The sequence below is a fragment of the Canis lupus genome, chromosome 23 (assembly GCF_003254725.2).
Source record: "Canis lupus dingo isolate Sandy chromosome 23, ASM325472v2, whole genome shotgun sequence".
Lineage (NCBI taxonomy): Eukaryota > Metazoa > Chordata > Mammalia > Carnivora > Canidae > Canis > Canis lupus.
This window is the reverse complement of record NC_064265.1, coordinates 27,246,807-27,261,199: the sequence shown is the minus strand read 5'-3', so window position 1 is coordinate 27,261,199 and position 14,393 is coordinate 27,246,807. Positions and strand designations below refer to the sequence as shown.

The following is a 14,393-nucleotide window of genomic DNA, read 5'->3' as shown; positions in this document are numbered from 1 at the left end:
TCAGAAATGGAGGCACAGAAAGCCAGCCCCCCCCCCCCCCGCCTCCTCCCCGCGGGAGCCCTGCGCATCCCCCGTCCCCGGCTTCTGCTCACACCCCGACCTCCTAACGACCACGAGCGGGGCTCTCAGCCCTGGAGGCCAAGCGGAGGTCCGAGCCCGCGGCGACAATGAGCCGGCGGAGGGGGCGGCTCGGGCGCCGCCAGGTGAGGGCTCGCGGCCGGGGCTCGGGGCGGCCCGCGGCGGGGGGACGACGCCCGCCCCCGCCCCCGCCCCCTCCGCGCCGCCTGCCCGGCGGGGGACCCCGACCCCCGCACGGCGCCCCGCCCCGCCCCCGCCCCCCTTTTCCCTTTGTTGCACATCGGCCCGAGCCGCCGGGCCGGCCGCGGCGACCCCCACCCTGCGGGGTCTGCGGGGTCTGCGGGAGCCCCCGCGGCACAGTCCGGCCGCATCCACGCGGGCGCCGCAGCCTCCCACAAGCCCCGCAAAACCGGGTCCTCGGGCCCGGAGCGCAGGCGGGGTCTGAGGTGCGCGGCGCCCCCCGCGCGCCCCACCTGGATGCGGGGGTCCACCTCTTCCTCCTCCTCCAGCGCCGGCTCCATCCCCTCCTCCTCCTCCTCCTCCTCCAAGTCCCGGGCCGACGGCGGCGGGAGGTCCGCCGGCTCCTCGGAGCGGCTCCGCTTCAGCGCCGCGTCCATGCGGGCAGCGGGGAGGCGAACCGCGCGGAGGACCCCGGAGCGCCGGGGGGGGGGGGGGGGCGGGCAGCCGCAGGCTCGGCCGGAGCCGCCTCGCCCCAGCCCCGCGCGGTCCGGAGCGCCGCTGCCGACGCGGAGCCCGCGGGCCCAGGCGGAGCCGAGCGAGAGCGCGCGGCCGCCCCCTTCCTGCCGCGGCCCGCAGCGCAGCGCCGCCCCCGCCCCCGCCCCGCCCCGCCCCGCCGCGGCCGCCCCCGCCCCCGGCTCCCACCCGGGCCGCCCCGGCGCCGTCACAAATCCCGCGGCCCCCGCACCCCTCGGCGCGCTGGGCGCTGTGGCCGCGCTGCCCGCACTGGCCGCCTGCTTTGGGGGCACCTCTCTCCCTCCCTGCTCGGCCGGAGCAAATCGACTGCTCGGAGCAAAGTTTGGGGTATCTTCCACGGTCTGAAGTCCCCTTGGGAAGCCTGTATTCGGTGACCCTGCACCAGCTTCAAGGCTCCCTCAAATCCCTGTGTGCCTCCACAGCACGGTCCCCCCCTTGGCTGAACCTCGGGAATTGGAGCCTACTTGGAAGAGTTTCCCCCAGAACGGGAACTGAAACATGTGCTCACACGCCACAGAAGCACGAGGAGGGGAGCTGGGCGCAGCTTCGTGCCTGGATTCCTCAGTCAAGCCATGCCCAAAGCCTGTGCCCTCCTGGTCGTGGGGTGGTCCTACCTGAATAGCCAAGAAGCGTGGAAAATGCATCGGTCGTCAGGGATGTCGGGCTGGGTAGGTCCAGCCTTCTCCAGGCGGCAGCAGGTGTAACCCCTGTGTCATGGGCAGGCTCTGTCCAAACATTTATGAACGGCGAGATTTTCCTGCCTTCCTGAAAGAATAGGGAGCCAGCGCTTGCCTGGCACGCTCAACAGCATGGGCCCAAAGAAGGAATGGCAGGTGTGTGCTTTTATGAACTGTCAGGGCCACTGTGATGTCAAGGGAGCACAAATTCAGTTGACCTTAGCAAAGCAGGCAAGGACGTTGCCCCTGGCCACTGCTAATATCTCCACTACAAAAATGCAGAATGTGTGCACCCTTTACATAGAGGCTTGTGGCCCATTAGCTCTGGGAGTTTGAAGAGCAAACTTGCTTGAGACAGAGGCTGAGAGCCTATCTTTAAAGCCACCTGGGGAACACCTAGGTGGCTCAGTGGTTGAGCCTCTGCCCCTCTGCTCAGGGCACGATCCTGGGATCCTGAGATCAAGTCCCACATTGGGCTCCCCAGCGGGAGCCTGCTTCTCCTTCTGCCTATGTCTCTGCCCCTCTCTCTGTGTTTCATGAATAAATAAAATCTTTATAAGTTAAAAAAAAAATAAGGCCACCTTTGGGAAACCTGCTTCTAATGGCTTCATCAGAAGCTACATTGCAGAGCAGAGAAGGGGAGGGGGGTGGTATTATTCCTTGGGCAAGGTACCATCCTGCACATGCTGGCACCGAGGTCCACTGTGAAAAGAGATTTGTTCTGTCTCCTGGAGGTAATACAGGCGTACACATTCGGTTTGGTTCTGAAACAGTCACACCTGGTCGTTGTTCTAAAATCAAGGGAGAGCCAACAGTTCTCAGAGATGTCCTGAAAGGTTTTGCAAAACACCGAGTTGCTTTTGCTTTTCCACCAGTTTCCCCAGTGGCGCAGAACGGAGCCGGTACCGGGGCAGGTTTTATCCTAGCTGTGAATAAACTGAGAGACAGAGGTTGTAAACAAGAAAAGTGAGGTCAGTCCGGACTCTCCTATGCTTCTCGGTTGCTGGAACCCCGCCCTCACCGTGCTAAACAACAACTTCCCAGATACACTTCCATTTCAGCTTAGATCAAAGAGCAAGAGAATGGTTCCAAAGGCCACCATGGACATAGGGAAACTGCCCTAGAACAGTGGTTCAGGCTTTTTTTGTTGTTGTATTTTTAGGAGACCTGGGCCAGTTACAGTGTCAATCCCAATAGTGTTCTGAAGTTAAAATAAGGAAAATAAATCACAGTACTACTCTCTGTATTCTTCACTGGGACACAAATGCATAGGAAACGAAGCAAGGAATGAACTGAGGGTGACAAGGCGGAGGTGCCTGTGTGGTTACAGGGAAGGCCTCTCTGAGAAGGGCACTTTGAGCCAAGACTGGAGAGAAATGAGAAAGTGACCCCTGTGTGCCTTCACGGGGAGAGCGCTTCAGCTGAGGTCCCCGGGTGAAACTGTGCCTCACTAGGGTGCTAGAGAGCCAGGAACACGACATCTGAGACCTGCAGATGGGTAGACCACAGGGGACAGGGTAAGAAACTTGGACTTTACTGAGTGAGTGATATATAATTACTCTGTGTGGGAAGTGGACTGCAGTCGCTGGGGACCGGGGGCAGAGGGGACACAAGGAGGTGAGTTAGGCCTGTGGTCTAAGCAGTGGGAGAAGAGAGACACCCCTGTTGGTAGCTTCCCTTTGCCAATGGAATGGTGGGCATAGTCAGCAGCTGAGAATAAGAGTGAGTGGGGGGGGCAGCCCCGGTGGCGCAGCGGTTTAGCGCCTCCTGGAGACCCGGGATCAAGTCCTATGTTGGGCTCCCTGCATAGAGCCTGCTTCTCCCTCTGCCTGTCTCTGCCTCTCATTCTCTCTCTGTGTTTCTATGAATAAATAAAAATCTTTAAAAAAAAAAAAAAGGAGTGAGTGGGGGGTTCTTGGAACAACACTGGATGCTGGAGGAGAGACACAGAAACCTGTCCAGGGGAGCTGGAAAGTCAGCTGACAGGGGGAATACGGTATTATAATTTCCAAGCTGCACTGAGGACCCACCCGGGGTTTGGGATTCTCCATACGGCCAGTCGGCAAAGCTGAGTGCTTTTGCCCACTCAAGCTCCACTTCTGGACACAGGCAGAGACTAATGAGAATGCCAGCTTTAACCAGGGTTGGGATTATTTAACCAAGGTCTTACAATGGCGGGGGAGAAGCATAAGGGGGTTGAGGGCAACTGCAGGCATAACAACTCGAATGATGGCCCATGGAATCGAAACTGGATTAAATAGGAAGTGCAGGCACGAGGCAGTGAGGGAGAGATCATTAAAATACCAGGGAGGGGTGATGAAGCCCTGAGTCAAGGGATCTAAAGAGGGACTGAATCTGAGGCTGTGTGGAAGTTGGTAGCTAATAATATCTGGAGAGAGAAGAGTTGAAGATGATTCCAGAGTTTCTAGTTTGAGTGATTGGATGACACCATTAATTAGGACCTATGCTATAGAAGTTTTGGTTGGGAAGAAAATAGATTCGTTTTTTAGAACATACTGATTTGAAAGGGAAAACCCTGAAAGCTCAGCTGTGTTGTATTTGGCAGTTGGGATCTAGGTTATCCAAGGATTGAATAGAACTCCCTGGTAGGTCTTTCTTGTTGCCTCAACATACCTCCCTGACTTAGCAAATGTATTATAGCTCATCTGATCCTTGAAGATGATGTGGGTTGTATTTCTCCTCCTCTACCCCATGACTCAAGCCTAAGGGAATCAGATATTTACACAAGAGATTTTTGTTGTTGTTGTTGTTTAATGTTTTTAAAGTGAGGTCTGCAAGCCGAAGTGGTCAACAACATTAATTCAATACATTTTTTTTGACCACTTAGCTCATGCATACACTATCCAGGTTCCAATTTGAGGGCCCCAAACATGTAGACAACAAAGTCATAGTGTCTTCCTATTTGGGGGGACACAGCCCCCACAAAAAATATGCCCCCAAATTATGCAACCATGAGTTCCTCGTTGTGAAATTAAGGGTCTGTCAAACTTCAGTGCCTTTGAATGAGGATTCCCTACAACACCAATTTTTTAAAAGACTATTTATTTATTTGAGAGAGAGTGTGTGTGTGCAAGTGGGAGTTGGAACGGGAGAGGAGAGAATCTCAAGTCTCACTCCACACTGAGCTCAGAGCCTGACACATGCATGAAACATGACTCAGAGATCATGAACTCAGCCAAAATCAAGAGTCAAACACTCAACTGACTCAGCCACCCAAGATGCCCCACCAATTTTTTTTTTTTTAATGCTGTGCTCCTTAACTCCTATAGAATAGAGAACTGCTCTTCTAAACTAGGATGAAATGAATCTGCATTCCCCCCACATTCTGGTAGCCGTGATTGAAGAAACTGATAATCAGCATCTTCTCTTGGCCCACCTGTAATCTTTACACCGTGCCTTAGACCGGAGATTACAAACTGGGAGCTACTGTTTGGATCAGACCCTAGGGCACGTGTGGTCTGGCTGACACAGCTTTATAAATTTGAGCCCGCACTTAAAACTCAAGCAATGCAATGTGAGACTTCAGACTTCCCTGCTTGGCGAAAGTCCAGACGAGACATGAGGAGTGGGTGGCCTTTTAAAAAGGTCATGGCACTCTCAAGTCAACCTCAGAGTCCTATAGGCAGACTCGCTTCCAGCAGCAGGCTGCACACGGGAAACCCCACCTCTCCTCAGCACCCCAGTGGGAAGCTGGTTCCCTCTGCCTTTCTCCCACTCTCTCTCCTCTCCCCACATACCCCAAAGGATTATGGCACATGGCAAGATAGAGGAGAATTTTAAAGGAGACTTCCAAACCCTTCAGCCCTACTTTTGGGCCCACATGAGTGGTTGTCAGAACTCAAGGAGTTATAGAAACCAGTTCTTGGAGAGATATCAGGGCTTCCACATTAACAAGGCATCTGTTCCATTCCACGATTCAGTGACATCAGTGTGTTGCCAAATTGTCTTGCACTGTGGCCACTCCCCTCTAATGAGGACCTTTATTTGTGTCCTGAATCGAATTACACTCAAGCCTCTTGGCCCAGATGAATTACAGGCCAGAGTACTTACAGAACCCAGGAAAGAGACTCTCAATGTTTATCTGTGATCATAGGGGACCTGCAGACATTTAAAATGGTGCTGGAATCTTGGAGACAGAAAAAGTGTTCTGTTAAAAAGAAGAAAGAGGGTTTCATACCCTGTGAACCAGTGGGCATAGCAGATTGCAGACATGATTCTAGAATGGATTTTAAAGGGGAGAGGGCATTTGTGTGTCCCTGGAAGAAAAGTGATTGATCACTGTGACCCAGCTTGGGTTAACCAAGAACAAATCATGTCAGCCGTGCCCTCATTTACTTATTCCATGAGTTTATTTGTCTAAGCAGGGAAGGAAACACGCAAGACAGGAGATGTTCATTGTTCAAAGATAATGGATACAGGAAAAGGCCACTTGAATGAATCCACTTAGAAGAGAAACCAAAATTCCGTATTAAATAATGAAAAAGGTTTTTACTGGGACTTAACCCTGCAAAATGAAACTTAAAATTATGAAATTAAGGGTGTTTTTTCCCTTCCATTTAAAAAACTAGTTTATGAATATTTACTGAACATCTATTATGTGACACCCTCTGGCAATGAAGATAAAGCAGTAGGCCAACTAGACAAATTCCCTGCCCTCGTTGGGGTTTATAGACTAAAGCAAGACAGAGAACATGTTTTAAGTACACAAATAAGCAAAATAGTGGCGGTTAGTGATAATGACAGAGCTGCAAGGAAAAAAGTCAGATAACCAAAGAAAGAAGGCTGCAGAGTGGGGCTGCCTTCGATGCGGGGTGGTGAAAGCTTCAAAGGACGTGACATTCTAGCTGAGATTTGATGACAAGAAGGAGTCAGACAGCCTCAATATGGAGGAAAGAGCATCCAGACAGGGCGGACCCCGAGGAGGGAGCTCACGAGGTGGCCAGAGAGGGAGAAAGGAGGGGGTGTTGAAACGAGGTGCCAGACGTGGGCACAAATCAGATGATGTGGGGCCTGGGAGGCCACAGGAAGGAGTTTGGATTTTATATAAATGTGATCAGATGCCATTGGAGGGATTTCGGTTGTGAGATGACACGATCCAATGTGTATGCTTAAAGGCTGACTGTGGCTGCCACGTGGAATGAGATGGCCATGAAGACAAGGCTCGGGGCAGGAATACCAGGTACGAGGCTGTCACCGGGGGCCCTGGTGCGAGAGGTGGCCACTGGGCTAGGTGGTGGTAGGGGGTGGCATGAGGTCCATTCAGGACGTACTGGGAAAGTAGGCCCAACAGCACTCGCTACTGCATCAGAAGTGAGAGTGGGCAACTCAGAGGCATCAAGAATGACTCTCAAGATTTTTCCTTGAGAAGAGGCTAAAGGACACTGCCATTTACTGAGCAAGGCAGGGAACACTTGAGAAGCAGGTTTGAAGTCAAAGGTGTGTTTCTAAACACCCAGGTCTGAGAGGCTACTAAACACTCAAGTAGAGATACCAGTGGACAGGAGGATATGTATCTCAAAGTCAGCCAACTATGGGCAGATGGTATTTAAAGCCCAGGCACTAAATGGGTCCCTTAGGAAATGGGGGGACACTGGAGGCAAGAGGCCCAGGAGGAGGATCCAGGCACGCCAACATTTAGAGGTTGGGCCTTATAGGAGGGCCCAGGTAAGAGTACTGCCAGCAACTCCTTCTTAGAAGAGCAACAACCACCACCACAAAAACCATCAGTAAACTATTGAGGATTTTTGGTGGTATATTTTTCTGATACAATTAAAGAACATGTGAAATTCTTTAAGATTTTCACAACCCAGGGCCACCTGAGTGGCTCAGATGGTTAAGTGTCCAACTCTTGATCTCAGCTTAGGTCTTAATCTCAGGGTTGTGACTTCAAGCCCGTGTTGGGCTCCATGTCCACTGTGGAGCCTACTTTAAAAAAAATGATTTTTATAACACAAGCATAGACAATATAATTTGACAAAAATATCTGAGGTGTTTGTTACTTTTCCCAGGTGTTTCTTACCTCTTCAACGTTAGAATCATTCCCACCGAAGAATCCTTTTGGTTCTCATCATCCTCAGTTGTCTCTGATCTAACACTGCCATTTCCTCATTTGTCAATGGCTTTGCAAATGACCAGGGCAGTTCCCCAAAACTGCTCTCTTATTCTTGAAATCTTGCCGATCTTGCAAGACCGATGGTTTCACTCTGCCATCAATTTTTAGGTTATTTGCATTGTATCTGCATTAAGTTGTTGACGTATGTCTGACAATCATAGAGATAATGGTGGACAAAGACTTTAACCCAATGGAAAGGGGCAGAAGCTCAGTATTAAAAGCAAGGGATGTGCTGTGCAGTCAGTTTTTGAGGGATTAGTTTTGTGTCATGGTGATGTTAGCTGCCTATCACAGAGACGACTGGCTGTTCAACGACTCCTTTCTCTCCTTCTCAAAGCACTTTGCTCCACAGCATTTTCCTACCTACCACTGGCTAGGTATGGCTCTATGGACTGAGTGAGCAGCAGGATATGTCATTGTCAGGCTCGTCCCGTGGAAGCTGAATACAGAGGACAGTGCAGCTGAAGAACAGCAGATCCCGGAGGTGGGGAGAACCTACGTCCCCGAGAGGCTGTACGGAGGAGAGTGCTCCCACCAAGCTGAGAACCTTGAATTATTGTTGCCTAAGCCACAGATGACATACCATTTAAGCCTGGGGTCTATTTGTTACTGTGGCGTAGCCTACCCTAAATAACACACTGCTCCACCTGACTTCAAGAATGGGATAATGAATGCCCAGTCATGAGGAGCCTCTTATGTATTTCAGCAACAGCCTTAGCTGGTACTGTGCAAGTTCCTACGGACAAGCTGAAAAACATGGGTGGTTGCTAGCTCACGTCAGAGAAGTAGTGACAGACCAGACAACCCAACATAAAGGCTAATGAGTCACAGTCCACCCATACACATCCTTTTGGGCTTGATTCTTGGCTCTGTCCTTTTCAACAACTATAGCAATGACTCAAGAGGAATATAGCAAAGGCATGCTTCTTAAACTTCCAGGAAACATGATGCTGGAAGGGGCACCTTGGATTGCACAATTCTGATCTTGGCACTAAGTTTTCATTATGTTGTTGTATTATGACAACCACAGAGAAAATAGTTGACAAAGGCTTTGACCCAAAAGGCAAGGGCAGAAGCTTGACTTTTATAAAAGAAGGGACAGTGAGTCAAACAAGACATAGAAAAATTCACTGGGGCTAAATATAAGGATATAAGGGCCTGAACTTTGTTTGAAATAAACTTGAACAAGACGGAGAAGACTTGGCTTCAGACAGCACATTTTTATAAGATTTAGATGTTTTAGGCTGTGTTACCAAAAGTATTATGTCTAGAATGAAGAGATAATAATCCCATTTTTCTCTACCTAAGGGAGGTTGTCCTGGAGTTTTTCAATCAAGTACAACACCGGACATAAAATATGTTCGGAGGAGAGCACGCAGGACTATGAAAGGGACAGGAATATGAATTTGAGTCTTAGAAAAATGATTTTCTGGGGGTACCTGAGTGGCTCAGTCCGTTAAGTGACCAACTTGATTTCAGCTCAGGTCATGATCTCAGAGTCCTGGGATCAAGTCCCATACGGGTTCTATGCTCTAATAGAGAACTTGAGGACTTTCTCTCCCTCTCCCTCTAACCCTCCCCCTACTCACTCTCTTTCTCTCTAAAACAAATAAATCTTTTTTTTTTTTAAAGAACTTTCTCTTTGTTAAGTCTGTCCAATTTTTAATTGAGCTGATACAAAAGTTAGTGAGTTCCCTGTCTCTGGAGGTGTTCAAATAAGTTAGCCCATACAAAATTACTGATATTCAGTTATTTTTGACCTACAAGAATAGAAATTTCATATGGTTCCATCTAGCCCTTGGTAGAAATGGTGGAAGGCGAGTCAAGCAATTGATGGTATTTTAAGAGCAAGTGACAGAAATACAACTCAAACAGGCTTGAACAGAAGAGAGAGGTGATAGTGGAGTGGGAGATGTGTCAGTTTATTGTAGCTTAAAAGTCCAAGGAAATTCTAGCTTTAAGTATGGCTGGATCTGAGGTCTATCTCTGCATCCCTCCACCTTGCCCTCCTTTGGGTTGGCTCTATTCCCAGACAGACCTGCCCTTGTGGAGGACAGCCTTGTGGTGGACAGCTTTATGGCACCAGCAGCTCCAGGTGTGCATTAAATCAGCTTAACAACTGATCCCTGAGTGGCGCAGCAGTTTGGCGCCTGCCTTTGGCCCAGGGCATGATCCTGGAGACCCGGGATCGAATCCCACATCGGGCTCCCAGTGCATGGAGCCTGCTTCTCCCTCTGCCTGTGTCTCTGCCTCTCTCTCTCTCTCTCTCTCTCTCCATGTGACTATCATAAATAAATAAAAATTAAAAAAAAAAAAAAAACAACGCCAATCAGCTTAACAACCCCAACCCCAAGAGTCTCTCCTCACCAATAATTCCTGGGACTGACTCTGAACTGACTTAGGGGCAACCCCGGTAGCTTAGGGGTTTAGCGCCGCCTTCAGCCTGGGGCCAGATCCTGGAGACTAGGAATCCAGTCCCACATCGGGCTCCCTGCATGGAGTCTGCTTCTCCCTCTCTCTGTCTCATGAATTAATAAATAAAATCTTTTAAAAAATAAAAATAAAAAATAAACTGACTTAGGTCACATGTCCACCCTTTAGTCAGTAAATAAGGTTGGGTGTGTCAGGGGTGGAGAGGAATAAGATTACTGATTGGCTTGGCCTTCATTACAAGTTGATCCCAGAGTCCAGATGAGAGTAGGATGAGGGGGTAGTGGTGATCAGCCACATGGCCTAACATAAAGAAAGGGTAGCTTTCCAAAACACCAAACAAACATACTACTGAGGTTCTGTGGCCCAAACTGAATGATGAGAAGGACCAGCCAGGTGAAGATCCTGGCAGAGAATGTGGGTTGGTACTGATGGAGAAATGACCTAACTGGGTTTGAGAAACAGAAGGCCAGGGTTTCAGTTATCTATGGCCGTAAAACCAAGTGCCAAAACTCAATAGCTTAAGGTAATAACCATTTTCTTTCTCATACTTCTATGAAATGACTGGACTCAGCCAGGCAGTTCTCTGGTCCACGTAATTCACCTGACTGCTTGACTGAGGCTGGAGGAGCCAAGATGGCTAATTCCCCAGTAGATAGTCGAGGCCGTAGGCTGGGGGCTCATCTGCGACTATGGCCCAGAACTTCTCCATATGGCTTCTCTGTATGGCCTTTGTTTTCTCACAGGATGGTGGCTGGATTCCAAGAAAGGAAGCAGAAGTTGCCAATCTTCTTAGGCCTCTCATCTCAGAAGTCCTAGAACATCAATTTTACTATATTCTATTGGCTAAAGTGGTCACGGGCAGCATATTCAAGGGGTCTGACATTAGCATATAGGGACAAAAGGAATTGATGGCAGTTACCCAGGGGGCGGAGTGGGGGGGGGTAGGGGGGAGGGGACGATCTTTCCCAGCTAGTATGACTAGGCCATCATGAAGGGCAGAGTGGTGTGCAATAGAGTTGGAAAGGTAGAAAGGGACTAGATCAGGGTCAGCAAACTGACCCACATGCCAAATCCAGCCCATTGCTTGATTTTGTAAATAAAGTTTTATTGGAACACAGTCACATTTATCTGTTTACCATATTGTATATGGCTATCTAGTAGCAGAGCTGAGTGGTTGTCACACAGATCATATGGCTCACAAAGCCTAATATATTTACTATCTAGACCTTTATAGAAAAGGTTGCCAACCCCCAAGCTAAGGTATGGATGCCTTATAAGTCTCATCGAAGGATTGGAATTTTATTCTGAGTGATAGGAAACCACCAGATGGTTTTAAACCAGTGAGCCACATTATCTGACCTCCATTTTTAAAAGCTCTGCTCTGGGAATGGATTAGAGGGAAGACAGAAGTGAAAGCAGGGAGACCAGAAGCAGGCTATGGCAAGCATCAAGATGAGAAATGGACAAGGAGACAACTGAGAGAAGTAGGTGAATTTGGCACATGTACTAAGGAAAGGAAGCCCACAGGATTGCTGAGCCACCAGATACAGAGATGAGAGAGAAAGAAATCAAGCATGACTTCTAAGTTTCCAGCTTGAGCACCTGGGTTCATGGTGGTCCCATTAACTGAAAAGAGAAAGACCCAGGGAGGAGTGGGTTGGGGAGAAAAGCATCAAGAATTCCATTTTCCACATTCTAAGCTTGTGATGTTTGTCAGGCATCCAAAAGGCAAAGTTAAATAAGCAGTTAAATACTTGAGTCTGGAGTTCAGAGTATAAATTTGAGAATCATCAGTGAAAGAACATATTGAGCCAGAAGCGGGCAGCCCGGGTGGCTCAGCAGTTTAGTGCCGCCTTCAGCCCAGGGTGAGGTCCTGAAGGCCTGGAATCCAGTCCCCTGTCAGGCTCCCTGCAGGAGCCTGCTTCTCCCTCTGCCTGTGTCTGTGCCTCTCTCTCTCTCTCTCTCTCAAAAAAAAAAAAAAAAAAAAAAAGCCAGAAGCCTGGAAGGAATATTAACAAGGAAAGGTGTGAAGAGAACCCTTGGATGGGCAAAAACTAGAAGCATCAGGGGCAGGGAATTCAATAACAGGGATTAAGAAGGAGAGGTTAGTAAGGCAGGAGGATCCAGGAGACTGTGGTTTCATGAAAGCTAGAAAAAAAAATATTTCAAACTGGAAGGAGTGGTTCACTGTGTTGAATGCTTCTGGTGAATAGAGAAGTCACCACCAAATTGGGTGATATGAGGTCTCTCTGAAACCTTGACAAGAGCAATTTCAGTGAGTTGGGCGGGGTGGGGGGTGGGGGACGATGACCAAACACTGGACAAGTTTGAGGAAAACATGGGATGTGGGCAAGTGGAGATAGATAGCAAGTATAGAGAGGCCTTTTTTGAGAAGTTTTGCTGCAAAATGAATGGGTCAAAACCCCAGATGTCCATTGCAGGCTCATGACCTTCAAAGTTCCTTCCAAGCTTGAGAATCTTTGACTTAATGAAGTACCTACTATGTGTCAGCTCATTCCTTGTCTGCAGTGCTGATGAGCAATTTCTCCTGATAACTCATGAGGAACCTGGATGAAGAACAAGAGAAATCCATATCTAGAGCTTCAAGAAAAAAGAAAAATGAGAAAGAAAGTTTGCAGCTACCCAGAGGCAAGTATAGATTTTCAAATGGTTTCTCCATGTTGTAGGAAGACCTGCAAACGCATCAAGCAAGCAGTTTCATTTCTGCTGGGTGTGCACGCAAGCTCTTCCTTCCACACTTGCCCAAGGAAGCTTGTTCATGCCAACTTCAGAAATTTGCTGCCAAATATAAATGTGCGACCCAAAGAATAAGCAGATTTCTGTAATTGGGACACAAATGCGTCTTGTAGAAGGATACAAAGTATCATTTTTGTTTCAGAAACGTGTTACTTTTTTCTGGAAAACATTTAGGTTCCCATGACAAATATCTAGGACTATACATACTCATGCACATAGAACCTACTGTTATTTAAAAAAATACAGTTTGGGGATGCCTGGGTGGCTCAGCGGTTGAGCGTCTGCCTTCGGCCCAGGGCGTGATCCCAGGATCCGGGATCGAGTCCCGCATCGGGCTCCTTGCAAAGAGCCTGCTTCTCTCTCTGCCTGTGTCTCTGCGCCTCTCTCTCTCTCATAAATAAATAAAATCTAAAAAAAATACAGTTTTAAGCCTATTTCATCACAGACTGTAAGGAAGATGAGATAATTTTGTATCTAATTCTACTCCCTGATGATCTTAAAAGAAAAGACATCATCGGACTCTAAAGTCTGAGCTCTGAACCATTTGCTACTCTGTTTTATAGAGGTGCAGGCTGGCCCCTTAGGTTGCCAGTCTTCCTGGATCTATAAAAAGGTGTATATATAATCATAACAGGAGTCATATTTCTCTTTTCCCATGAACTAGTTTAGAATCCCAGATCTGCTGCTTATGAAGCCGTGCAACCCTGAGTCTTTAACCTCTGTGAGCCACGATTGCCTTATTTGCCAACTGGCAATAGTAGATCTACTCTGCTGTTATGTATTAAGCAGGCTAATGTAGGGGCACCTGGGTGGCTCGTCAGTTAAATGTCTGGTCATGATTCTGGGGTCCTGGGATTGAGCCCCTTGTCAAGCTCTCTGCTCTGTGGGGAGTCTGCTTCTCCCTCTGCCCCTCCTCTCTGTTCATGTTCTTTCTTTCTCTCTCTCTCTCAAATAAATAAATACTTTTAAAAATTAGGCTAATGTAAATAAAGGTCTGTGTACCTATTCTGAGTACAAAAAATGGTAGCCATCATGAAGAGTAATATCTATGAGTATACCTAATCCTTATTTAAAAGGCCAACTTACCTCATCACGTTCTGAGAAGGGTCCCAGATCCCCTGGGTTATCCCCTTCCATGATCTTGATTGTCTATCTGTTTGGAATCATCTTGATGCTTTGGTAATCCCATAGTTAGTAGTTTGCAGCCTGCGTTTCAATGTTCCCAAAGCCTCAGACTGCACGGGAGGGGGAAAGGTTCTATCCCCAAGCCCCACACATCTCTGAGTCAGCTTCCTTAAAAGATTCTAATGAAGAGTGACAACAGGGCTGGGTGATCATCTTTTTCACCTGACTTTTGCTAGTGAAACAAATCCATCTACATATAAACACTCAGGCTTTGGGAGACAAGACACTCCAGTGAAAGGGTCCGTTGCATTGGCCCTGACCTGACTATGGAGGCCGGCTATCTTGAGTATTCCCTCTTCTTGGACTTCAAACAGCTGTAGAGGTTATGTCAGATCTTAGGGATATTTCCATTTCTTTATATTTTGTTTTTTTGAGGGGATGAGGAGGAGAGCTTTCAATTACCATTCACAAATGAT

General features: G+C 48.4%; 1 protein-coding gene across 2 annotated transcripts in view; it reads right to left on the bottom strand.

Annotated features, from left to right (window-relative positions):
• The window catches only part of SH3BP5 (SH3 domain binding protein 5), a 76,430-nt gene extending 74,821 nt beyond the window's left edge, over positions 1-1,609 (bottom strand). Inside the window, exon 1 of one of the 2 annotated variants that reach the window (XM_025448697.3) lies at positions 1,407-1,609. In XM_025448697.3, the coding sequence (XP_025304482.1) occupies positions 1,407-1,436 (30 nt within the window). In that variant the 5' untranslated portion in view covers positions 1,437-1,609. Of the gene's footprint in view, positions 1-551; positions 740-1,406 lie in introns of those variants that run through there. The other variant, XM_025448696.3, reaches the window with a different exon arrangement.
• Positions 1,610-14,393: the final 12,784 nt, after the last annotated feature.